General features: G+C 33.2%; 4 protein-coding genes and 1 pseudogene across 5 annotated transcripts; all 5 read left to right on the top strand.

Moving 5' to 3' along the window:
- Window positions 1-7,520: 7,520 nt before the first annotated feature.
- Window positions 7,521-11,153, top strand: DER1 (DERLIN-1). The gene is made up of 7 exons (XM_088103138.1): window positions 7,521-7,672; window positions 8,027-8,162; window positions 8,933-9,006; window positions 9,133-9,226; window positions 9,997-10,125; window positions 10,237-10,397; window positions 10,742-11,153. Exons 1-7 carry the CDS (start codon window positions 7,656-7,658, stop codon window positions 10,869-10,871), a joined length of 741 nt encoding a protein of 246 aa, XP_087959264.1. The 5' UTR covers window positions 7,521-7,655; the 3' UTR covers window positions 10,872-11,153.
- A 1,140-nt stretch (window positions 11,154-12,293) lies between these two features.
- On the top strand, window positions 12,294-13,465 carry LOC148205393 (profilin-4). The gene is made up of 3 exons (XM_088110619.1): window positions 12,294-12,827; window positions 12,908-13,045; window positions 13,135-13,465. Exons 1-3 carry the CDS (start codon window positions 12,699-12,701, stop codon window positions 13,267-13,269), a joined length of 402 nt encoding a protein of 133 aa, XP_087966745.1. The 5' UTR covers window positions 12,294-12,698; the 3' UTR covers window positions 13,270-13,465.
- A 2,471-nt stretch (window positions 13,466-15,936) lies between these two features.
- LOC148205392 (profilin-1) lies at window positions 15,937-17,791 on the top strand. Its single transcript, XM_088103136.1, has 3 exons — window positions 15,937-16,169; window positions 16,594-16,731; window positions 17,367-17,791. Exons 1-3 carry the CDS (start codon window positions 16,047-16,049, stop codon window positions 17,499-17,501), a joined length of 396 nt encoding a protein of 131 aa, XP_087959262.1. The 5' UTR covers window positions 15,937-16,046; the 3' UTR covers window positions 17,502-17,791.
- Window positions 17,792-18,918: 1,127 nt separating this feature from the next.
- Window positions 18,919-23,620, top strand: LOC148205390 (profilin-1-like). The gene is made up of 7 exons (XM_088103137.1): window positions 18,919-19,434; window positions 19,847-19,982; window positions 20,646-21,052; window positions 21,524-21,619; window positions 21,733-21,884; window positions 21,962-22,045; window positions 22,148-23,620. Exons 1-3 carry the CDS (start codon window positions 19,312-19,314, stop codon window positions 20,780-20,782), a joined length of 396 nt encoding a protein of 131 aa, XP_087959263.1. The 5' UTR covers window positions 18,919-19,311; the 3' UTR covers window positions 20,783-21,052; window positions 21,524-21,619; window positions 21,733-21,884; window positions 21,962-22,045; window positions 22,148-23,620.
- Window positions 21,059-23,620, top strand: LOC148205391 (bifunctional riboflavin kinase/FMN phosphatase-like; annotated as a pseudogene). The gene is made up of 5 exons (XR_015783624.1): window positions 21,059-21,113; window positions 21,333-21,440; window positions 21,524-21,619; window positions 21,733-22,045; window positions 22,148-23,620. The product of XR_015783624.1 is annotated as a bifunctional riboflavin kinase/FMN phosphatase-like (transcript).
- Window positions 23,621-24,104: the final 484 nt, after the last annotated feature.

Genomic DNA, 24,104 nt, shown 5'->3' with positions numbered 1-24,104 from the left:
TTTGATTGGGAAAAAATTAATTGATTTTTTTAAAAACGGTTGACCTTAAGTTGAAGTGAGCCTGTTAAGTACCAAGAATTACGCATCATATGCATTGATTTGATACTGCAATCCACCATCCACCATTCTTTTGGTGTAGTAACTGGCGACGTAGCAGGAGCATGTGTAGCAGACGTTTAGGCCTCGATTCATTGCTGAACCGATGCCTTAGCTCTGGCGTAGCAGGCAAAGTACCTAGCAACGTAGCAGGAGCAGGTGTAGCAGACATTTAGGCCTCAGTTACGTGGCAGAACCGAGACAATAGAGCCTTCTCAAAAAGCTGTCAGACAGAACTGTCTTTTCTGCAGGGCGCTGTTCAGAGGTATAGGCTTCGGCTCTTGTTTTAACCGAAGTAGTATGGGCATTCCGCCTCGGGCTCTGTTGCAACCGAATTATACACTCTTATATGCTTCGGTTTTTCCATGACCGAAACGTATATGTCGCGTTTAAAACCGAAATTTGTACTAGTGTATAAAAAATGAGCTAGGACATTCTAATCCAGTAATTAAAATATATTTAAATTATAAATTTATTTTATTTTATTTACTGAAATTTGAATAATCCAATCTACTAATGACACTTAATGATGAGTGTATGAGTTAATATTGAAATGATTACGGTGTGAGAAGAAAAGCACATGATTTGCATAGGAGTGTGTTATTGAAGTTGATCCCTTTGTTTTAATTGGTGACTTTTGCACTTTTTAGGGTTTGTCTTTTTCATTGATCCCAATGGAAGCCACCCGAGAGTGAGTGAGCATGAGTAAGATAAATGATAAAAGCATGGGGGCAAGCGTGTTGGTGCTATGTGCTATTCTATTTCCTTTTCTCACTGCTTTATTAATGTTTGTTGTGTTTCTACGCTACCAAGAATATGCTCCCTTCTTCCACCACACACACTTACTCAACTCAGTTTCTTCACCTCCTCGTCTAATGTTTACAATTTATACATGGTGTAGCAAAATTTGGATTTTCTTCAATTTTTCTTTAATAATTTTGATGTTTTAAAATATATTTATATTTGTTTTTTAAAATACAAAACTCAGTATATTGTTAATGCTCACAGCATGCACATGTAATGTCAGTTCTCCATTTCCATTGGCCATTGCCATGGCTGGAGGAAGAAATGATGAACACAACATCTCTATGGGGACCCACCATGGTTTTACAGTTTTAAAATTTTATCATGCTATTAATTAGTTGTGTCAATCCATTGCATGACAAACACCAACCATATAATTGTGCATAAGATAGTTTCGACTTTGTTGCTTTATGGTAGGGGGGAATGGCTGTATGATATAATTATCGTGTTATTCTCTCTTTGTTAAGTAATAGAAAGGCAAGCTAGGATTGAAATGGAATGAGGTGCTTAAGGCTATGTATTATATGTGATTGATCTATATACTTTTTTTTTTATTTAATTAGACAATACTTTAAAGCTAAAACATTATATGTTATTAAAATTAAAAAGATTAAATATATTTTTAATCCTATAATTTTCATGAAAATTGAAATTAATCTCTCTTTGAAACTTTAGACTAATGTAGTCTCTCATTTTTAAAATTGCATGAGTTTAGTTTCTTTAACCAAATTTTGTTAAGTTTATTTGAGTTTTTAAACATGTTTCTCAACTAATATTGAAAAAAAAATGTGTCAAACACTCTAAGCAACTAAAATTTTATCATGAAATTTGTTTGAAATGTTAAATAAACTTAACACGGTTTGGTTTAAAGAGTTAAATCTACACATTTCTAAAGTTGAGGAACTACATTGGGTCTAAATTTTGAAAATGGACTAATTCAAATTTTAACTGAAAGTTAAGGGACCAAAAGTATATTTAACCCAAATTAAAATAATTTGTCAAGTCATTTTTACTAATGTGTTTGTTCTTACTACACCCAATACTCTTATATCGTTTAAGAGTCGAGGTCTAAGGCAAATCAAAAACTCATTTTTCCTTCCACTCTCTGATATGCTTTTTAGTGACAAAATTGTAACAAAGTACATACTTCAAAATAGACAATATTTCAAATGTGTCGTAATTGATCGAACGATGGTGCTTAATGACTTGGGAGCAAAACATTGGCGCCCACTATAGGGCCAATAATGGAACATTTGGTTTCATCTCCACTTGGGATGACCAAGGTCATTCCCCTTAGGCCTCGACCAGGGGCTCATGTTCCTACCGTTTAAATACTCCTTCCTCATTTCACCCTCTAATGTGCCTTTTAAGGAATAAATTGGTGACAGAGAAAATATGCCAAAGCGATCAATACTATGGATGTATGGTGATTAGGGATGGCAACGGATCGGGTCGGGCACGGATAGTGCCTACCCGCAACCCGACCCGACAAAAAAAAATCCACCCGCTACCCGACCCGCTACCCGCACGGATATCCGCTTAAAAAATATCCGCGGATATTTTAAAACCCGCGGATATCCGTGGATACCCGTGGATATCCCATAAATATTTAAAAAAATATATTTTTATAAAATATTATAATAAAATTTAAATAAAATTACAAAAAATATATAAAATATAATATATATTAAATTAAATATAAATTAAAATTTAATTTTAATTATATTTAACTTTATAAAATATAAATTAATGTTAATTTTAATTAAATTTAACTTAATAAAATATAAATTAAATTTTTATTTTTATTTTTTGCGGGTAGCGGATATCCGTGGATACGGATAGTATAATACCCGCACCCGACCCGTTTATAAGCGGGTATTAAAAAACCCGCTACCCGCAACCCGCGGATAGTAAATATCCGCGGGTACCAACTATCCGTCGCGGATTTTATCCGCGGATATCCGCGGGCGCGGATTTTTTTGCCATCCCTAATGGTGATTGCCTATAACAATGTTGCTCAACGAACTTAGGAGTGAAACATTGGCTCCCACCGTAAGCCTGATAAGGGAACATTCGGTCTCTTAAGCCCTCCATTGGTGACTAAGGGCTTATGTTTCTACCACACCTAATAGTCCCACATAGTTTAGGAATCAAGGCATAAGACAATTTAAATATTCCTTCCACCAATTAGAATGTACTTTAAGGACAAAATTGTGTTGAAACACATACTCCAAAGTTAGTAATATCTCGGATGTACGGTGATTTACCCTAAAGATGTCAGATGTCGTACGACAAACTTGGGAGCGAAACAATGCGAAATTTTCTCATGATTTAAAATATTGTCAATGTCATTTGAGAAATTAATTAAAAAGAGAAACTAATTATGTTTCTCTTTCTTTGTTTTTCATATTTTAGAGTATTATTGTTTTAATGTGTTAGCTGGTTGTAGTCACTTGTTTGTACTTTTTGATTTAACTCTCTTATACCATATTTGATGTTAGTAGAGTTTTATTGACTGACTTGTGTCTGTAGGTTTTTACTTCTCATATTGACCTAATTTTTCCATGTTGAAAATATTGATGTTTCCTTTTGTGATGATTGTTGTCATTTTTATTTTGATTACTTCTGATGGATTCTTGCAAGTTACGGTGAATTAATTTCATTGCATACTTTGATATCCTTTTGTTATTGTTTTGTTGATTTATCCATCAAAGTAGTATTAGAGTTAATGATTAGTCTTGGTAACCAACTCATTAGAGTAAAGTATGGTCTTTATATTAAAAGTCTTACTGACGAAAAGTTTAGGCAAACATGTTTCAATAATATGAAAGGTGATACTAGTGGGTACTCATGGTTGAGAATGCTTCTACTAAAGAGAAAATATACCAATGTGGAAAGGACCCACTCTGGAGGGAGATTGTTGAAAACCTAAGTTAAGTATAAGTCCAATATTTGGTAGATAATAGAAAGTCCAGTGCCGTATAGAGTAAAAAATTCATCGACTCATTGTTTTAAGGTTTTTTATGAAGTAGTATCATTCTTTTATACAAGTTAGATTCATATTTCATTAGTGTTGTGTCTCTCTAGTAAAATCTCCTTTCTAGAGATCCATAATAACTAAACTATATTGTATATAAAAGAATGTAAATTTCATATTTCATACCATTGTTAAACTACTATTAGATCATTCATAAATATATAATCTCTATATATGTCTAATAATATAAGTAAGAAAATGTGTCCAAATTTTACATTCAACATAAATATAATCAAAGTATAGTACATAAGTGAGTTTGAATCTTATTTTCTAAACCATGTCTTATAAGATTTAATTAAAAAGTAACCTTTATTTAATTGATTTTTAATTGCATAATTATGCCACGAATTAACTATAAGGTTTTTATTTGCAAAATATTTTGTAAAGAATAGTTACATTTAACTTTTAAATTTGGTATTACACTATTTTCTTAATATTGATCCTTAGATATCAATGTGCATGAAGGATGGAATAAAAAGAAATCAAATTTAAAAGACTAAAAAGGATCTAAAATTATAAAAATTATTTTACAAATTAACTAATTTTTTAAAAATACCTAAAAAAACTTATAAGTATTTAAAAAAAAACGTTGTATTTGAATCAAGTTTATTTTTTCCCAATTATTTTATAATTTTTTAAAAAAATAATAAGCAACTAGAAAAGTCTTACCAATCACTTGTAAACTACATATGCAAAGCTAAAAGATATATAACTTGTATTATTGACTTCAAAGTGTTTGGAAAATATAATAAAATACTTGATAAAAATAGGTTTAATACCTCTTTTGGTCCCTCGAAAGGGGACCAATGTTCAATGTGGTCCTACCCTTTTTTAGAAGTTCAATGTGGTCCCACCTTTTGTAAAAAGTGTGCAATCAAGTCCTTTTTGGAAACGGCGTTGAGTTTTTAACGGAGCAGCTGACAGGATGGACTGAAGTTAGCTACGTGGCTTTGTGTGGGTAATACGTGGCTGTGAGAGGGTGATACGTGGCTGTGAGAGGGTAAATCAAAAGTTAGGGTTTGAGTTGCAGAGAAATTAATAATTTGGGATTTATCGTCGTGTTTCTTCTGAAGGGTGTTCGTCGTGTTTGAAAAGTTGGGGTAAAGGATCTTCTCGGTGGTCCCATGGTTGTGTTGTGAGAGGAGACTCAGACAAAAATTAGTTCACTAGAAAATGAACTTATGACAATAGAATCCGAATCGCAATCTGGTCACAGTCCAGAAGCATTGTCAATTGCACCCTTTGATGATGGAAATATAGAGAATAAACACGAATTAATTCTATTGAATTCTAAAACAAATGAACAAATAGCTAACAGTTTGCATTGAACAAGACAATAAGTCCAGTTAGAAAGAAGGCCACACAAAAAATTTGGTCATTAAAATGCACTTACGAAGAAGGGTGAATGCATTATGCAGCGAAAGAGAGAGAAAAGATGTGGAGGCTAAAGATAGGAGAGGGAGCGGAGAATCCACACCTGTTCAGCACAAACAATTTCGTGGGAAGGCAAGCATGGGAGTTTGATGCAGACGCAGGAACTGCTGAGGAACGAGCCCAAGTTGAAGCTGCTCGTCAAGATTTCTATCAAAATCGCTTCCGATACAGAGCCTGCGGTGATCGAATTTGGCGGTTTCAGGTAACTACCTCTAATGTTACTGTAAATATGGTGTTGTGATGTGATTTATATGTTTAATGATGCATGGCTTATACAGATTCTAAGGGAAAAGAATTTCAAACAAACGATAGATCGAGTGAAGATAGAAGACGGTGAGGAGATTACATCTCAGAAAATCCCAAATTACTAATTTCTCTGCAACTCAAACCCTAACTTCTGATTTACCCTCTCACAGCCACGTATCACCCTCTCACAGCCACGTATTACCCTCAGACAGCCACGTAGCTAACTTCAGTCCACCCTATCAGCTGCTCCGTTAAAAACTCAACGCCGTTTCCAAAAAGGACTTGATTGCACACTTTTTACAAAAGGTGGGACCACATTGAACTTCTAAAAAAGGGTAGGACCACATTGAACATTGGCCCCCTTTCGAGGGACCAAAAGAGGTATTAAACCATAAAAATAAAATGGCATAAAAATATATTTAATAATTAAAAAAATAACGAATTTCAAATAAACAAGTCAGGATAAAAAATAGTAACTAATAAGCTAGTTTATTTTCATAAATTACTAATTTGTGAAAAAAGTGTTAAAAATTACTAAATTGAATTCCTTTCTTAAATAAGTTAAAATTTTTAAACTAGTTTCTAAGTCAAGCAAAATACTCTGCAAATACATTCAAAATCTCTTTAAAAATTCGTACGCCATGATTCAATCTATTAGAAGGTGGGTTTTAAGCCTAATTCAACCTCAATAAACCGACTTGTAAGGTGAGGTTTGCACCTCACTTATATATTATATTTTGGCCTTATCTCTAGTCGATGTGAGACTTCCAGCACACCCCCTTCACGCCGAGGTATAGACATCTCGTGCATGATAGTAGAAATTGGGTGGTCCGATAACGGTCCGATAGCGGGTGAAATAGAAGAATAGAATGCCCACTTAGAACTCGCTAGGATAGGCTCTATGGCTCTCATACCATGTTAAGAAGTGGACTTTAAGCCTAACGCAACCCCACAAAACTGGCTTGTAAGGTGAGGTTTGCACCTAACTTATATATTATAATTTGGCTTTATCTCTAGTCGATGTGAAACTTCCAACACAGCCCCTTCACGCCGAGGTATAGACATCTCGTGCGTGAGAGTAGAAATTGGGCGGAATAGAAAAATAGAATGCCCACTTAGAACTCGCTAGGATAGACTCCAATTATGACTCTGATACCATATTAGAAGGTGAGTTTTAAGCCTAACTTGACGGGGTATAGAGATAAGGTCAAAATGTAATATATAAGTGAGGTGCAAACCTTTACTTACAAGCCGGTTTTGTGGGGTTGAGTTAGGCTTAAAAACTCACCTTCTAATATGGTATCAGAGACATAGAGCCTATCCTAGCGAGTTCAAGTTAGGCTTAAAACCCACCTTCTAACATGGTATCAGAGCCATAGTTGGAGTCTATCCTAGCGAGTTCTAAGTGGGCATTCTATTCTTCTATTCCACCCAATTTCTACTATCACGCACGAGATGTCTATACCTCGGCGTGAAGGGGCTGTGTTGGAAGTTCCACATCAACTAGAGATAAGGCCAAATTATAATATATAAGTGAGGTGCAAACCTCACCTTACAAGTCGGTTTTGTGAGGTTGAGTTAGGCTTAAAGCCTACTTCTTAACACAATCGGAACATCTAACATGACCATTAGGTACACCATCACTACTTGAAAATAGTATAAATTTTAATCCTCGAAAATAAACATTACGTGTATAAAGCAATGAGAACACATTTTTAAGCATAAATGAATCAATTTTAATGATTTTTTATCAAGACTTTTCATTGCTCAATGGAACAATTTGAATCCAAAGCTGGGGGTGCAAGAAGCAATTCGGGGGTTGAGGAATGAATTTGTGGGGTTCGTGAAGGAAAGGCCTTGAAAGAATAAGCCTTAAAATGGCCCATAAAATTTGGGCCATGTGAGGCTTCAACGGTCACGTGAGAAAAGGGTGCACGGAAGCTTCTGGGTCTGAGGGAGACGGTATCACAAGGAAGATCTCAAAATCTGAATTCCAAACTGGAGTCAGTTCTGTTCTCATTATCTTCCTCAGTAAGCAATGTCTTCTCCCGCTGAGTAATTCTCTTCATCCTTCATTTCTTTTCATCGTTTTTCAAATGAAGATAATGTTGATGAGTCTTTTAATTCTTGTTCGTCTGAACTATCAAACTTTTACTGTCGAATTATTGCCAACTTTAATCCATTTCGTTACTTTAAGTCGATTAAGAGGTTTTTGATTATTTTTTTCTCTTTCGCTAAACCTAATCTGAGCGCTTTCCAGCTTCATTAGTGTCAGAATAACCAGTTAAACTTGTTATTACAAGTTCTGCTTTCATTGATATTCTTGGATTAGGAATAGAAATTTTCTTGGAAATTTTTATAATTGCTTGAATCAGTTTGTTTAATACTTCAAATGTTTCATGCTTTCAGGTTTTATCACTCTCTTCCGCCAATAACCAAGGCATATGGCACTGCTTGCGTGTTGGCTACTGCCGCTTACCATCTTGGATTATACAGTCCAATTCATATTGCACTATTGTACGAACGAGTGTTCTACGGTTTTCAGGTGAAAATTCCTTAATGTCATTGGTATCAGTATCAGAGAAAGAGGAATGTGCTGTTAATGCTTTTGCCAAGTGTTGCATTCATTCTCTAAAGCTTCGCTTTCGATATCCCATTCTGTGCGTCTTTGATGTGAAGATTTGTTTTATTTTTTGTATAAGACAGATTGAGTATCTTTTTTGTGTTTTTGAGTTGCCAAATTAAAAGAAATATCATGGAGACATACTTGGTTTTACTTCTAACGTTTGCTGCCAAACACCACCCTCCAATTGCGAACTAGATTATGCAATATTTTTGTGATTGTTTTTATATCATATCATGTGCTGATATACTTGTGATTTTGGGGTCAACATTCCATTTATTGTTATTTATAATTGTGCCATTTGTGTCGAATGATTGTTTGGGCTCAATGGAGTGCTCTCCACTTCCTTCTAGACTGCTATAGGATATATAATCTATGGCATCCCCCCAATTCCCTTTGGTCATATTTTCTGATACTTGTGGATAAATAGATGAGGCACTGTGGACACTGGGCACTACATTACATTACACTGCTTCATTAATAGCACAATGGTTTAATTTCTTGGCGACTGACAGGTCGCAAATTGTTTGGGAGACTTTTTGACTATTAAGCAGTCAATTAGAGTTTTACTGATGAAGTTTGTGATTTCCCTTAAGCTTAACTTGCTGTTGAAAATCTTTTGTAATAAACTTAGTTTGTTTTTTTCCATTTGACCTATTTAATAAATCTTTTGTACTTCCCATCATCTGTAGGTCTGGAGGTTATTCACAAACTTATTTTTCCTTGGACCATTTTCTATCAATTTCGGGATCCGTCTTTTAATGATGTAAGTAATTGAAGAATAATTTGTTACATCGATTTCTAAGTTTCTATAAATCGAACAAGTAGATTATATAAAGTGGTGAGGTATACTTAGTTCATCTGAATTAATTCTTTTTCGTATAATGTACAGATTAAGGTACGGTGTCCAACTTGAGAAGGGACCATTTGACAGACGGACTGCTGATTTCTTGTGGATGATGATATTTGGTTCGTTTGCACTATTAGTATGTTTGATCCTCCACATATCTTTTTCATCTTATGATTGTTAATGTGACATTTATCCTTCAAAATGCGGGAAGGTATATTTTGTAGAATCTATTCTAGTGGTTCTGGCTTATGAGCTGGACAAGAAGATAACAAAACTTTTTTTTTTGGATAACAATGATGAACAATTGATATATCCAATTTAATTTGTTTATCTGACTTCCATTTGGCCATTGTGCCTGTGAAAGTTATTCTCCATTAGTCTTCAATAATTTCTGCATTAGCATATGTCACATCTCAAACCTTTTAGTAATAAAATTATGTTTGATTTGTTTTTAGTGAATGCAAAGTTAGATGGATAAACATTCAGATAATTGGTTAATTAACAAATGAATGATGATTCTGATTGATTATAAGAAATGGTCAATGGTAAGTGAAGATTAGTTGTCAATTTCGTATGAGGTTACTGTTGGTTGGAGAGAATCTGTTGGAGATTGAGGAATATAAATTCTGGCTAGGTAGGATAGGAAGTGTCAATGAAGGTTTGAATGTTCTGTACAGAACCACTTGGTTCAGTGGAGAAAGGCATTTGGGAATTTCAGAAAATATTTGGGAAGTTAATTTAGCTAATACAAAATTCTGATTGAAAGATCACATGTCTGATTGTTGTTAATTGCACTAACTCCATTTCCCCACTAGTAGGTTCTTTCTTTCTAGTTTCGTTTTTAACTTGGTATTCTAAGTCCTGACATCAGTTTTTTTCTTTGTAATTTTATTTCCTCAATTATAGGTTTTGTCTGCGATCCCTTTATTGTGGTCCCCATTTTTGGCAGTACCACTGGTTTTTATGCTACTTTATGTTTGGAGTAGAGAATTTCCAAATGCTCAAATCAACATATATGGGCTTGTTGCTCTTAAGGTATATTTCAATCTTCTGTAAGTTAGCCTTGTTCTTATGCCTCTGCTGCATAAGCTCTACGAGGTACATCTTTTCGTTGTTTGATAGGATCCATATCTTTTGTTTTTCCAGGCCTTCTATCTTCCATGGGCAATGCTTGCTTTGGATGTCATTTTTGGCTCGCCTCTTATACCTGACCTCTTAGGTATCGTCGCAGGACATCTGTACTACTTTTTGACAGTGTTGCATCCACTAGCAGGTGGAAAGAACATTTTGAAGACGCCAATGTGGGTGTATCCTTCTAGTTTCCTGTTGCTTAAGGTGTTATTATGCATATGCTGTATTCATTTTTAAGTTTTTATTTATTTGATTTCTTTTTATTTTATAGTGTCTTGAAGCTTTATTTATTGTTTTTGTGAACTGAACCCAACATAGGAAGCACATCCTCCCCCTCACCTTTAAAAACCACCATTCTTTCTAAGTTCTTCCATCCAAACACATCTGTAGTTGGTCCTCATATTGTTTTTGCAGCATTGTAGGGGGCCGGACTTAGCCATGATCTTATTGTTTAGTCAGTGACGTCTAACTCCTTATAATCGGGACTAGCTCTGTTGTGTTCTTAACTATATTTTTTCAGACGTAAATTGGTTGGAAGGTGGAGAATTGGAATGCAACCGATTAGCCGTTCACAGGCTGCTAATAACCCTCAGCCTGAGAGTGGATCCGGAGTTGCTTTCAGGGGAAGATCCTATCGGCTTGGTGGATAGATATAATAGAGTGAGTTCACCTTCTTTTATTGCTTATTGACGCCACTGACAAATGGAGCTGAACATCAGTTGGGAATTAGAATGGGAGCAGAGTATGAACCTTGACTGTTCGTTGAAAAGCAAACTTTCTTTTGAGGGATCCTCATAATTTTCAATGTATTCTATGCGGAGCTTTTACTTGTAAGAAAAGATTTAGTGAAGGTTTATGAATTAATCATCGAATTTTCATCCTGAATTCTTTACTTTGTGCTCACTTTCAAGACATGTATACTTTTGCATTCAGTGTGAATGTTAGTGCCGTGATCTTCACCTCCGAATCAAAGTTTATCAGATGCACGTAGCCACATACTCCAAATTTTGATGGGGTTTTCTCCCTTCGAACTTGCGCTTTGCATTTGTTTAGATTTGATCGAATTTTCATATTTCTTAAATAAAAAAAGTTGCAACTAGAGCCGAATTTTGTCAGGTTAAAGTTGATTTCGGATACTTGTTTGTCATTTAGTGACTATGGATTACTCTCGAGTCATGAATGTTTTCGGTGAGAACCCAATATTTGAACAGAGTTGCTGAGCTTTTTTCTGAATTGCTCACGAGGTTGAGGTAAATAAACACAATGGGCCAACTTACCTATCTGTTAATAATTTATGACTTAATCTGTTTTATCTAGGGATTGCTGGCGATTATACGTAAGAAAATTAAATTTTTAAGTTATGAAAAACTAAAGAAAGATAAAAAAACTATAAAAATGTGATTTTATAAAACTTATAATTGGAACGAAATTTACAAAAACTCTAAATTTATATCGCATAATAAGAGTTGCTTCAAATAAAATAAAACCTAATAGGAAAGTTAAACATATGAACCTTGCATGTTATATGTTTTAAATTTTCTTCCTTTTTCAACTTACAAATTAAAATAATATAAAAATTATTTTTATTTAAAAATTAAAAAGCATGTGTAAGCAGAATGTTCTTCCCTTGAACAAATAAAAATGAAAATAATGGATTAAAAAATAACAAAGAGAAAAAGAAGAAAGAAAATTTCTTTGGCAGTGATAATAGTTTTGATGGTGCGTCTTATTAGTTTGTTTATTTTTTTCAATAATAATTAATAATAATGCAATATTTTAACTATTCAGCTAATCGACGTGCTTACCATCTCATACACACTCGCATTTGTATTCAAGATAATGATTAACATGTTTTGCACTTAGTTATTTACAACTTCGACCTTCCCAAACATTTTTATTAAATTATTTTTTTTATTAAGTCTATTTCTTATGTTTGTCAGCCGTAATTAAACTATTTATTTGAACTTCTAGTAATTGTTTTGGTATAAATAACAATATTAATATACAACAAAATTACACATAATTAAACAAGAAAAAAAGATGTCCTCAAATAAATGTCAGAACTCAGGTTCAAAGTACAACAGTGTCATATATCTTTATATTTCATTATCTAGCAGAACATAAACTATGTAGCATTTTATTCTTATTATATTCTTTAATTATTCATGAACAAAAATAACAAGAATAATAGTTGTCACGGATGAATTAGTTGATGAATTAGGTATCTCTAATCTATTTGTGGACATAAAAGAATGAGAATAAGAATAGGAAAATAAAAAGGTATGATCCTAGAAATAAGGAGAAAATGAAGTTGTGACAAGAATTGAATGGAGACAAAGAGACGGTAGAAGGAGGATCAACTTCCATCCATGAATCCATGATCGAACCCTTATTTAAAACTAAATTTAAAGTTGACAAACAGAGACAGAAACACAATCACATTAGAAGCATCACAAAAACAAGAAAGAAAGAAGAAAATGTCTTGGCAGACTTACGTCGACGAACATTTGATGTGTGATATTGATGGCACAGGCCACCATCTCATCGCAGCTGCCATCATCGGTCACGATGGCTCTGTTTGGGCTCAAAGCACTTCTTTTCCTCAGGTAATCAATCTTCCTAATTCTTTCTACTTATACTTTTAAATTGACATACTTTGTAACTAATTTTGTTACTTCCTCTATAGATTAAATCTCAAGAGGTGTCCGATATCATGAAAGATTTCGACGAACCAGGTCATCTTGCTCCTACAGGTTTGCACCTTGCTGGAACCAAATACATGGTAATCCAAGGAGAGCCTGGAGCTGTTATCCGTGGCAAGAAGGTATTCAAATTTAAATTTAAAAAGTTTAATTCTTTTTAAAAAACTTTTACCTCAACTCTGACACTCTCATATTTGGTCTGTTTTGGTAGGGATCTGGAGGAATCACCATAAAGAAAACTGGTCAAGCTTTAGTTTTTGGTGTTTATGAGGAACCTGTGACTCCAGGACAATGCAACATGGTTGTGGAGAGGCTGGGAGATTACCTCGTTGATCAAGGTCTCTAGATATACATCGTCTTTTGGAACATTTTTTATTTCTTGGATACTATACTTTATTATTTTTTCTTATATATATATATTTTGAGTTGTATCTATTACATATCAACCCTAAATCGGGAGTTGTTGCCGACAATAACCATATGAGAATTGAACAATTGTTTGTTGTTTGAATTTTTAAGTTATGATTCCCTTTTATTCCTCTCCTTTCATGTCTTTTCTAAATTCTCTTTGTACCTTTCTTTATTTTCTTCTCTCAGTGGTTAAGTTGGTGATAGAATAAACTGTTAGAATTTTTTTGCATATATTTCAAATCATCAATGTGTAACACATAAAACATAAATAGAAATATAATGTGATGTGTTAGTGAGACCATGAATTTGAACAAGACTAAGAGAACTCAACAAAAAAAATGTTATTCCTTCTTAGTTCTATCTAGAAATAAGATGAGCAACCAACTTTTTATCATAATTCTAAACATTTAGTTTCTTACAAGCACTTTTTATTACTGTATTTTTATTGTGGGTGAGAAAAAAAAAATATATATATATATATATATATAAGAAAGAAAATATATTTAATATAAAAAAGAACAAAAGATTGTAATTACTCACATAACGTTTTAGATTATATTCAATTGATAGTTAATTAATTGTGGGATTCAATTTTATTAATATAAACAAAAATAAAAGTGTGTGAACAAAATTTAAGAATTGAATAAAAATCAAAGAATTAAAATAAGTAAAACTAAATAAATAAATAAAAGGTGATTGTATGTAACTTTAAATAACTATATGTCAATCCTTTTTTTTATATGGGTGTTAAAATAATATTTGAACTGATCCAAATCGACAAGTTAAATTGAATAAAAAATTGTTTAACTGTCTTAAAAAAAAATTATTGCACTAATTTAGTTTGTAAAAGTTTAATAGCTCCTTATATAGGAATGTTTGAATTAGATTGAAATATAATTTATGAAATTGAAAAGTATAATTTTAAAATAAAATATTTGTTGATAATAATTTGAAATGACTAGCTGAAAAACTAGGATGAAATTTACATCAATTCATTTACATCTTTATACAATTAAATTTAGTAATATCAAACCACTTTAAAATCTTAGTTCAATTTCATGAATTCAGTTCTCTCATTTTATTGACCATATTTATAACTATATTTTATTTATAAATTTTAATATTTAAATGTATGTAACTAATATATCATATGTTTATTTAAAAATATAATGATTTAACTAAAAGAAAATTTACCCAATTAAGTGGGTGCAATATATTTTGAATTTATATTTTTCAATTAAAACATTTAATTATATTTTCAACTTATTACAATAGAACAAATTTGTACTCATAATAACATAATCATATTTTCTATTTTTAATGTGTCAATTTTAAATTTTAAGCATATATGATAAAGAAATTAACATAATCACAATATCAATAATATTTTTATAATAATTGTTCAATTTAAATATCAATCATTATTAAAAAAAAATTTATATTGTGTTTTATTTATGATATCTGTTTGACTTAGTTGTTAGTGTAGTTAAATTATTTCACAAACCATCACATTCATTTTGAAGAAGGGAGAATAAAAATAAATATTAAGAAGTAATACAAATAAGTAAAGCATAATAACTTTAAAATTTACAAAAACAAAACAATAAAATAAGATTTTCTCATACAAAAGATGAAATTAAAGTTTGTTTGTTCAATTTCTCTATCCCTACAGTTGAGTAATTTTGTAATAAACAATTTTTTTATTCAACAATACATACATATAAAAATCATGTTAATATGTACAAAAAATGCCATGGAGGATCAAATTAGACAAGGAGAAGGATACAAATAGAGACTATTAACAGTGAATGCACATCCTTTCACTCCATTAATAAAAATCAACAGTTTTTATTGTCTCAATAAAAACTGAAAAGAATTAATTAATAATTTATATAATAAATTAATTATAATAATTACTGTACATTAATTAATATAATAACTTTATATATGTAACATAGATTTAATCTTAAACTCATGAAAATCAAAATCTTAACCTATGAATGTATTTTTTATCAATGTTGATCACCACTTCGCTACTGCAAAATGAATCATGCTGATAAATTATAGAAATAGTATAATTAGAAAGTCTCTACTTGAAAAAGAAAGCTGACTGAAAAAGAAAAAGTTAGAAGTGATGGTGAACTCTCAATTCCAACTTTTCCTTTTTCTTTTTTGAAGGTTTAGTCTCATATTTATTAATTTAAAAATATTAAAAATAGACTGTATACTCATGGTAATGTAAAAAACAAATCAGAACTGTTTGTAATAAATTTATTATTTGCTATTTACTATTTTCAACAAAATATTAATTAATTGCTTTAAAAGTTTTTACAGTTTTGTTAAACTCAATTAATAATAAAAGATTTACCAATTCCAAAGTAATTAGAATGCGATTATAAATTGAATTCTATGATAATCATAATTTCAACCATTAATGTTTTATTTAATAATAATTATAATTATTATTGCTTTTTTCTAATAAAGTGCGGCCAATAATAAAATAAGATTTTTTTTTCTATCTGCCAGCCCAAAACAGCGAAAATAGGGTAATGAAAGGGGTATTTGTGTAATTGCACGGTGGATTCACCCATTTATATATGCCTATAGCTCCGTGGAATCAACGCAGCCAAGAAAAGAAAATCTCCCAACCCCATTTTCTGAGCAGTTAAACACTCTTGAGAAAATTCTGAGTTTAGAGAGAAAATCAGAAGCATGTCGTGGCAAGCCTATGTTGATGACCACCTTCTCTGTGAGATTGAAGGTAATCACCTCACTCACGCCGCCATCATCGGTCAGGATGGCAGTGTTTGGGCTAAGAGCGGCAGTTTCCCTCAGGTTTTGTTTGTTTCCATTTGTGTTCACTCTTTTCTCAATTAAATGATTTCGTTCCCTGATTTATTCTTAATATTTTTAAAGAGCATCCTAGATTCCTGGATCTATTCTCACTCCTAGTGCTAATAGAGTGAGGATTAACATGCAAAAGAGTTCATCTCAGTTTACTGCATCTTTATCCATTGTTAAAACTTAACTGATTAATCGCGTGTTAATTCTGATTATGTACTTTTCAGCAACAACTATACCTTAATTCTTTAATAATGTTATTTTTTATTTATTTGTGAGTTTGATGTGAGTGATTTGCTGATTCACGAGATAAATCGGATGGTTGAATCTAAGTGCTAGAGATCTGTTTCTGTTTTAGTTGATCTGTGGTATTATAATAATAGTAATGATGATGATGTGTGGATGTTTGCTCATTTAGTTCAAGCCGGAGGAAATAGTGGGGATCATGAATGACTTTAATGAGCCAGGAACACTTGCTCCTACTGGATTATACATTGGTGGTACTAAATATATGGTCATCCAAGGTGAACCCGGCTCTGTCATTAGAGGCAAGAAGGTAACCACTCTTATCTCTGCTTCATTTTGATTGCACAGATTCATATCTAGGATGATGATAATCTGGGCTATGTGATGACAATGATGCAGTTTTTGTATTTTTTACTATGTAGATTGTTAGAGTTAAAATCAAGCAATAGATTGTAGAGTCAATTCCCATCTTATTATTGTCAAAACTATGATCTAGTTTAAATTTTACATTCTTTTATTTGGCTTGATGTTGAGGGTGACACGATCATGGATGGTTGACCTTGCATATGGTGTACTGCGGATGCAATTGCATCATGCATCTAAAATATCTAGTATCTGATTTATAAGCACGCAATAAGTTGTTTCAGAATTTTGCTATTCATCCATGTGATTGTTATTTGCTCTTATGAATAAGTTATAATTTACAAACAAATGTATATGGACATATACACTTTTAAGCAGTGTGGTTATTGTTTGCATCCTCTGAATAATCAATACCGTGTTGCAGTGTTGTCTAGTTTAATGGTTGCTTTTAATTTAATGTAATTTAGTGAAACATAAGTTGTATTCCTTGCACATGCATGTTAGTGCATTTATATTCTTTTAGCATAGTTTAGCCATTATAGTTGTAATATCAGACTCTAATTATCTATCCCCATTACCCAGGGTCCTGGTGGTGCTACGGTCAAGAAGACTGGTTTGGCCTTGGTCATTGGCATTTATGATGAACCCATGACTCCGGGTCAATGCAACATGATAGTTGAAAGGCTTGGTGATTATCTCATTGAACAGGGTCTCTGATCCCCTCTTTATACTTGTTATGGTGCATATTTCAATGGCTTCTGTACAAGGTTTTTTGCATCGACCTCGACCGGAATGCTTTGATTGCAGTTTAATAATCTTGTGGGTGTCAAAAGTCACGGGATCTGCGTGTAGTGAAGAAAGTGTTTGATGCTTGAGAAATGATGACTATAATCTCCTATGGTTGTACTTTTTTAGTGGGTACCTGTATACATTACAGTGGTTTTAAAATTTTAATGCTATGGTATAATGGTTGGCATATTTATGAAAAAGTTGCGGATTCTTGTCTATCTGGCAGAAAGCCTTTAATATTTGTACTTTTGTACTCCTATTTCCTCCTTTACCACCTCCAAATTATTTTTGTGGGTTAAGTGGTATTTATGTTTTAACAAGCCTTGATGGTGATACCCTGCACAGCATTGCTAAACATCCCTTTGTACTTTTCATGGCATTAAATCAAGAAGTAACTGTGTTGGATCTGATAAAAAATTTAGTTATGATCCACTGAACTATTTTCCAAACACACCAAAAGTCGCTGTTCTGCATGGCAGATCATCTATTCATACAGCTCATAGCTGATAATGGTCATGATGACTAGGTGGCATGTTCAACCTTTGGTAACTGCAATAACGGGGTTTATTGTGCTGGAGTTTGAATATAGTTGGGCCTGATCCGAATGGGCCTTTTTAGAAATAAATTACATAAAAATGCATCTGAAAACCTATCAAGTTGTTAAAGTCAAGTTTTAGTTACTTTGGAGATTGCCCTCCTCTCTATCGATCTATAGATCCACGCCTGTAGTTGAAAACCAAATTTTACATTTTTACAAGGTAAAACACGTTATATCTTCACTTTTTTTTTCATAATAGCAAAAAGTAATAAAATTATAGTTATAAAAGTTTATTTAGTAAATATAAATAAACGGAAATGATATTTTGACACTTTTTTTTACATAATCCACGTGTTTTTTTAACTGAATTTTGAATAATTATTTTAAGTTGTTCACCAAGATTGGTCATACTGCAATACCAAATTGTATAACATCGTGTTCTCAATCGAATTGAGTATAAAAAACCTAGGTTGATAACATTGTAATTCTCGCTTGTTTTGTAAAAAAATAGAATCACCAGGTCTAACACGTTTACAAGTAATACATATTCCTAATTACATTAATAATTACTTGAATTTGATTATAAAATTAAACTTTAATAATAAATTTTAATATTTGTACTTCCTATCTCTTCGTACTCTTTTTATATACCAATTGTTAAAAAGTTTAACTGCCCGTAAACATGAACATATTTCACAAAATTCGTCACATTAAATAGATTTTTTTAATCTAACTTATTGCAGTTATTTGTATATGTAAAACGATGAGATGGTATGAATAGTTCATTATGTTATTTTAATTATCATCTTCCTTTTGAATGGTCTAGATAAAGTGTGTTTTATGATTCAACATTAAAATAGATTAACTTAAGTATATCAAGGGTAGGAAAACCTCCATCAAATAATCTCCTAAAGAAAATCCTTTTTATAACATTTGGGTTGATATACACACATAACTGGATAATAATTAAAGTTACAAATATCGTGATAAAATAAATTAAAAAATGTTTTTTTTTTAAATTTTTGTATAAAAACTTACAAAGTTTACAATTCCTATATTTTCTGGAAGGCATGAGAGAGTGAAAACAGGGTAACGCAGCAGCTGGGAAAGAGATTGGATAGATATACAGAGACATAGAGAGATACTTCAAGTTCGATTCCCGAACACTCTCAGCCAAAAATCCCCAAAACAATCTGAACCATGTCTTGGCAAACTTACGTCGACGACCACCTTCTCTGCGAAATTGAAGGCAAGCACCTCACTCACGCTGCTATCATCGGCCATGACGGCAGCGTTTGGGCTCAGAGCTCCAGCTTCCCTCAGGTTTTTGTTTCAATTTTCACTTATCCTTTTCCCAATTCTATCGCCTCCTTTCGCCGTTTATTCTTAATTCTTTACTCAAATCATTCTCCTATCTCTACTCACTGCCTTCACTTATAAATCAAGCCAAGATTCCAGAAGGATCGCCTTGCAATGTTTGTCAATATGCTAAACCTGATCCGCAAAGGAAACCAATCCGAATTGACTTGGACTGCACTTAGTAGTTTTGAGCAGTTGAATACAACAACTGTGTTTTAATCTGATGTTGTTGTCAGTTTGATGCTTGCTTGCTTAATTGATTATCTCATTATGTGTCTGATGCTCTTATGAACTATGGTGTTAACGGTTCTGCCTTTGTTTTTGTTGATCTGTTGTTATTGGTGATTTAATATTATGTGGGTTTTTGTTTATTTAGTTAAAACCAGAGGAAATATCTGGGATCATGAATGACTTTAATGAGCCTGGAACACTTGCTCCCACTGGATTGTACCTTGGTGGCACTAAATATATGGTCATCCAAGGTGAACCCGGCTCTGTCATTCGAGGCAAGAAGATAACTACTCTTTATGATCTTTGCTTCATTTTGATTGCATAGGTTCGTATCTAGTGTGATGATGATCTGAGCTATGTGATGACAATGATTCAGTTTCTGGGAAGATATGCATTTTTGTATATTTTACTGTAGATTGTTAGTGTTAGAATCAAGCAATAGATTGTGGAGTGAATTCCAATCATATATTGTTGTCAAAACTATGATCTAGTTAAAATTTCAGTTTTTTATTTGGGTTGTGCTTGCATACGGTGTACTGCAGTAATTTAGTTATGCAACTGCATCCTGCATCTGATTTTATTTGCACAATATCTAATATCTGATTTTATTAGGACAATATCTAATATCTCTTTTCTAAAGCGTTTCACATTTTTGCAACCCATCCATGTGATTGTGAATTGCTTATCAATCAAGTTATAATTTTCAAGCAAATGCATATGTACATATATACCTTTAAGCAGTGTGGTTATTGTTTGCATCCTCTGAACAGGTAAATATTGTGTACAAGTGTTGTCTGATGTAATCTTTGCCTTAAATTCAATGAAATTTAATGAACATACATCAGTTACATTTCCTGCACATGTTAGTGCAGATATATTCTTCAGGTATAGTTTAGCCATTATAGTTGTAATATCAGACTTTAATTATCTATCCCCATTACCCCAGGGTCCTGGTGGTGCTACTGTGAAGAAGACCAATATGGCCTTGATCATTGGCATTTATGATGAGCCCATGACTCCAGGTCAATGCAACATGATAGTTGAAAGGCTTGGTGATTATCTCATTGAACAGGGTCTCTGATCCCCTCTTTATGACTTGTTATGGTGCATATTTCATTGGCTTCTGTACAGGTTTTTTTTCATCGGCCTCGACTGGAATGCTTTGATTGCAGTTTAGTAATCTTGTGGGTGTCAAAAGTCACGGGATTAAATCAAGAACAGTGTTGGACCTGATAAAAATCTTTGTTATGGTCCACTGAACTATTTTCCAAACACACCAAAGCTCGTTGTTCTGCGTGGCAGATCATCTATTCATACTGCGGGAATCGTTGCTAATGATCATTATAACCAGGTGGACATGTTCAAACCTTTGGTAACTGTAATAACGTGGTTTATTGTGCTGGAGTTTGAAAGTAATTTGGACTTTTCCTTATCGAATTGTGGTTGTGATCGGACTGTTTATTTTGGAAATAAATTAGATAAATATGTATTCGAAAACCTATCAAGTTGTTAAAGTCAAATTTTAGTAAGTTGAAACACTTCGGAGACTTGCCGTCTCTTTGGATCTAAGCCTGTACGTGAGCAAAGACTGAAAACCAAATTTTCTAAACTTTCTTTACATATATAATCAGTTATATATATTCCAAAACAGTCGCATCTCTACACTACAGCAGATGAGGTGATCAATTCCCTACTTGATTTGCAACTCGAAAAGTGGGGTCTGCCTCCCTTTGATGATTGTAAATCCCAAATACTATAAGATAGTCCTCTTTGCCTTTGTTATTGTTTCTTTTATTTGAACTAGTATTCTAAATTATTGCAGGGGTGGAGGGAACTTTGCCCTTAGATCTTTGGTATATTGGTGGTCCTGTTGTCAAGGGATTTGGTCGTGGCTCGAAGGTACTTGGGATTCCTACAGGTTTGTACTTTGTTTCAACTTATTTCTTAAAGAATTTCTGGTCCATTATACTGTCTTAAACAATCTTTGGTGTATCATTATATTAATAGTAATATGTACTCTTTTTCTTCCAGCAAATTTATCGACAAAGGGATATTCAGATCTCCTTTCAGAACATCCTGCGGGAGTTTATTTTGGTTGGGCTGGATTGTCAGCAAGAGGTGTTTTTAAAGTGGTGATGAGCCTTGGTTGGAATCCATATTTTAACAACAAAGAAAAGACTATAGTAAGTGTTATTATCCACCCCCAACTATAACTATTTACCAATGAATTTTCATATTATCTTCTGCCTTTTTACTGTAGGAACCATGGTTACTTCATGACTTTAACGAGGATTTCTATGGGGAAGAACCACGACTTGTTATAGTTGGTTACATACGTCCCGAGGTATTAGCTGAATGAGTATTTTTCTTACAATTTATCTTTGTCATCCTTGTACTGTTCCCTCGAATACTTATAAAGTTTCACTAAGGGCATTGTGCACAACAGGCCAATTTTCCATCCCTTGAAAGCTTGGTAGCTAAAATTCATGAAGATCGCAGAGTTGCTGAAAGGGCTCTTGATCTTCCCTTATATTCAAGCTTTAAGAATGATTCGTATCTGAGAAGCTCTTAGTACAACATTTATCTCACAGGTTCTTGTCCAAGAAATCCCAGGTGTTTATTGTTGTAAACGCATAATACAGTTATTCCACTCAATAAGTTTGCATATTATACCCTTCTCACCCTATAATTTATATTCATCAGTGACATAATGCAAAGTGATTGTTAAGTAGATATTTGTTTTATTTGAATTTCTGCTTAGGAAGTTGTTCTGTTTTTTTTTTTTAAATAAATGGTCAGTTGCTGTCCGAGTCTTTAGGGAGTGGAGCTACAATTTAGTTCTCAATCTTAGCAGTTTACAACCCACTCTGAGGTGTAATAGTAGCGGGTTTAGTTATTGTTTTTCTTAGCTTTACTAGGCTATAAGTTTGTATCACTTATATGCATTGCAAACATTATACAATTTGGTATAAGAGCTCCTTTATAGGGGCATGAACCAGAAACTAATTAGGAGAAAAATCTGGTGAGAATGAGAGAAAATCTGTAAGGGGTATACACTAGGGTGAGAGAGAGAAACACCTATACAGTGCAAACTTGAGAAAATATCCTGAAGCAATGGCAGAGTATGTGCAGCCAACGATTCCCAACTTTGATTGACGCTATGACCACTGGACAAAATTGATGGAAAACTTCCTTCGATCAAAAGAGTTTTGGCACTTGGTGGAGCATTGAATTGAAGACGTTTCTAATAAAGTCAATGCAACAGAAGCAGAAATCAAATTAGTGGAGGAGCAAAAGTTGAAGGATCTGAAGATAAAGAACTATCTCTATCAAGATAGAGAAATTTTGGACACTATTCTAAATTATGAAAAATGAAGCAGAAATTTCAGGGATTAACTGGGGTTAAACGAGTACAACTGCAAGCATTATGCAAAGACTTTGAATTTGCCTGCAAATGAAGGAGGGAGAATCAGTGAATTCATTTTTTTCTCTGACCTTGATGATTGCTAAAAGTATGAAAGCCTGTGTGGTGAGAACATGCAGGAGAATGTCATAACTGCAAAAATTTTGTGGCTTATGACAACAGAGTTCAACTACATAGTATGCTTTATTGAAGAATCCAACATGGAAGCCATGACTATAGACGAACTCTGATAGGGGAATAAAAGTATATGTGAGGAAAAATAAAGGCGGGAAGGAGAGAGTGTCTCTTAAAAATTAGGAAGGAGTTTCTGTTAGAAGTTAGTTAGAGGGAAAGGGGAGTATAAATAAGGAGTTAGTGGAAAAGGGGGAGGGGGAAATTAGTATTTTGTTGTTAACTGGAACATTAGTCCACTGGAGGGAGATCGGACTTCCTTAGGGGAGATTACTATACAATTGTATTCTTGGTTCATTGAATAAGAGAAGTATATTCAGAGAAGTGCATTCTGTTCGGTGTGATTTATTTGCTTTCTTGACTTCTTGATTTAAGAAGTCCAACAAACTCCAAAGTAACTTACAGGTTCATGAACAAAGAATGATGCTGGCGGTAGAAGAACAGTTTATGCAGATCGTGACAGATGAGAAAAGCCAGCTTGCTTCACACTTATATTCAACAGTCCTTTGGTGCTTACTGGTTCTTGGTGGCCATTTTCAACCACTTCCCACACTTCTTGGAAACCAAGTAGAGTTTTTATTTGCAGACTCCAGTTGGCATAATCTACACAGCTTTTGACAACTTAGGCAGAGGCATACTGTTTTAAGGTTGGGCATCCCACTCAAACTTTTTAGTTCTCAAAGCACTCTCTAGCTCTCTGGCTTTCTCTTAAACACTAATGCTCTGAAGGTCTGAGCCAATTTGTTTACAAGTCTATCTAAATATAGACTTTTAGTATTGCTTGCTGTAAAAAGTACATTGAGGAGTT

Source organism: Vigna umbellata, chromosome 1 (genome assembly GCF_029865625.1).
Source record: "Vigna umbellata cultivar VRB3 chromosome 1, Vumbellata_1.0, whole genome shotgun sequence".
NCBI lineage: Eukaryota > Viridiplantae > Streptophyta > Magnoliopsida > Fabales > Fabaceae > Vigna > Vigna umbellata.
The sequence above is the reverse complement of the archived record's forward strand: the minus strand, read 5'-3'. Positions and strand labels throughout refer to the sequence as shown.

Bases quoted from the DNA above. Each gene is read 5' to 3' on its own strand.
- DER1 (XM_088103138.1), top strand. The intron at 9,007-9,132 runs GTAAGTAATTGA...TATAATGTACAG, and splicing joins GGGATCCGTCTTTTAATGAT to ATTAAGGTACGGTGTCCAAC. The intron at 9,227-9,996 runs GTATGTTTGATC...CCTCAATTATAG, and splicing joins TTGGTTCGTTTGCACTATTA to GTTTTGTCTGCGATCCCTTT.
- LOC148205393 (XM_088110619.1), top strand. From the start codon at position 12,699: ATGTCTTGGCAGACTTACGTCGACGAACATTTGATGTGTGATATTGAT. The intron at 12,828-12,907 runs GTAATCAATCTT...CTTCCTCTATAG, and splicing joins AAAGCACTTCTTTTCCTCAG to ATTAAATCTCAAGAGGTGTC. The intron at 13,046-13,134 runs GTATTCAAATTT...CTGTTTTGGTAG, and splicing joins CTGTTATCCGTGGCAAGAAG to GGATCTGGAGGAATCACCAT.
- LOC148205392 (XM_088103136.1), top strand. From the start codon at position 16,047: ATGTCGTGGCAAGCCTATGTTGATGACCACCTTCTCTGTGAGATTGAA. The intron at 16,170-16,593 runs GTTTTGTTTGTT...TTGCTCATTTAG, and splicing joins AGAGCGGCAGTTTCCCTCAG to TTCAAGCCGGAGGAAATAGT. The intron at 16,732-17,366 runs GTAACCACTCTT...CCCATTACCCAG, and splicing joins CTGTCATTAGAGGCAAGAAG to GGTCCTGGTGGTGCTACGGT.
- LOC148205390 (XM_088103137.1), top strand. From the start codon at position 19,312: ATGTCTTGGCAAACTTACGTCGACGACCACCTTCTCTGCGAAATTGAA. The intron at 19,435-19,846 runs GTTTTTGTTTCA...TTGTTTATTTAG, and splicing joins AGAGCTCCAGCTTCCCTCAG to TTAAAACCAGAGGAAATATC. The intron at 19,983-20,645 runs AGATAACTACTC...CCCCATTACCCC, and splicing joins CTCTGTCATTCGAGGCAAGA to AGGGTCCTGGTGGTGCTACT.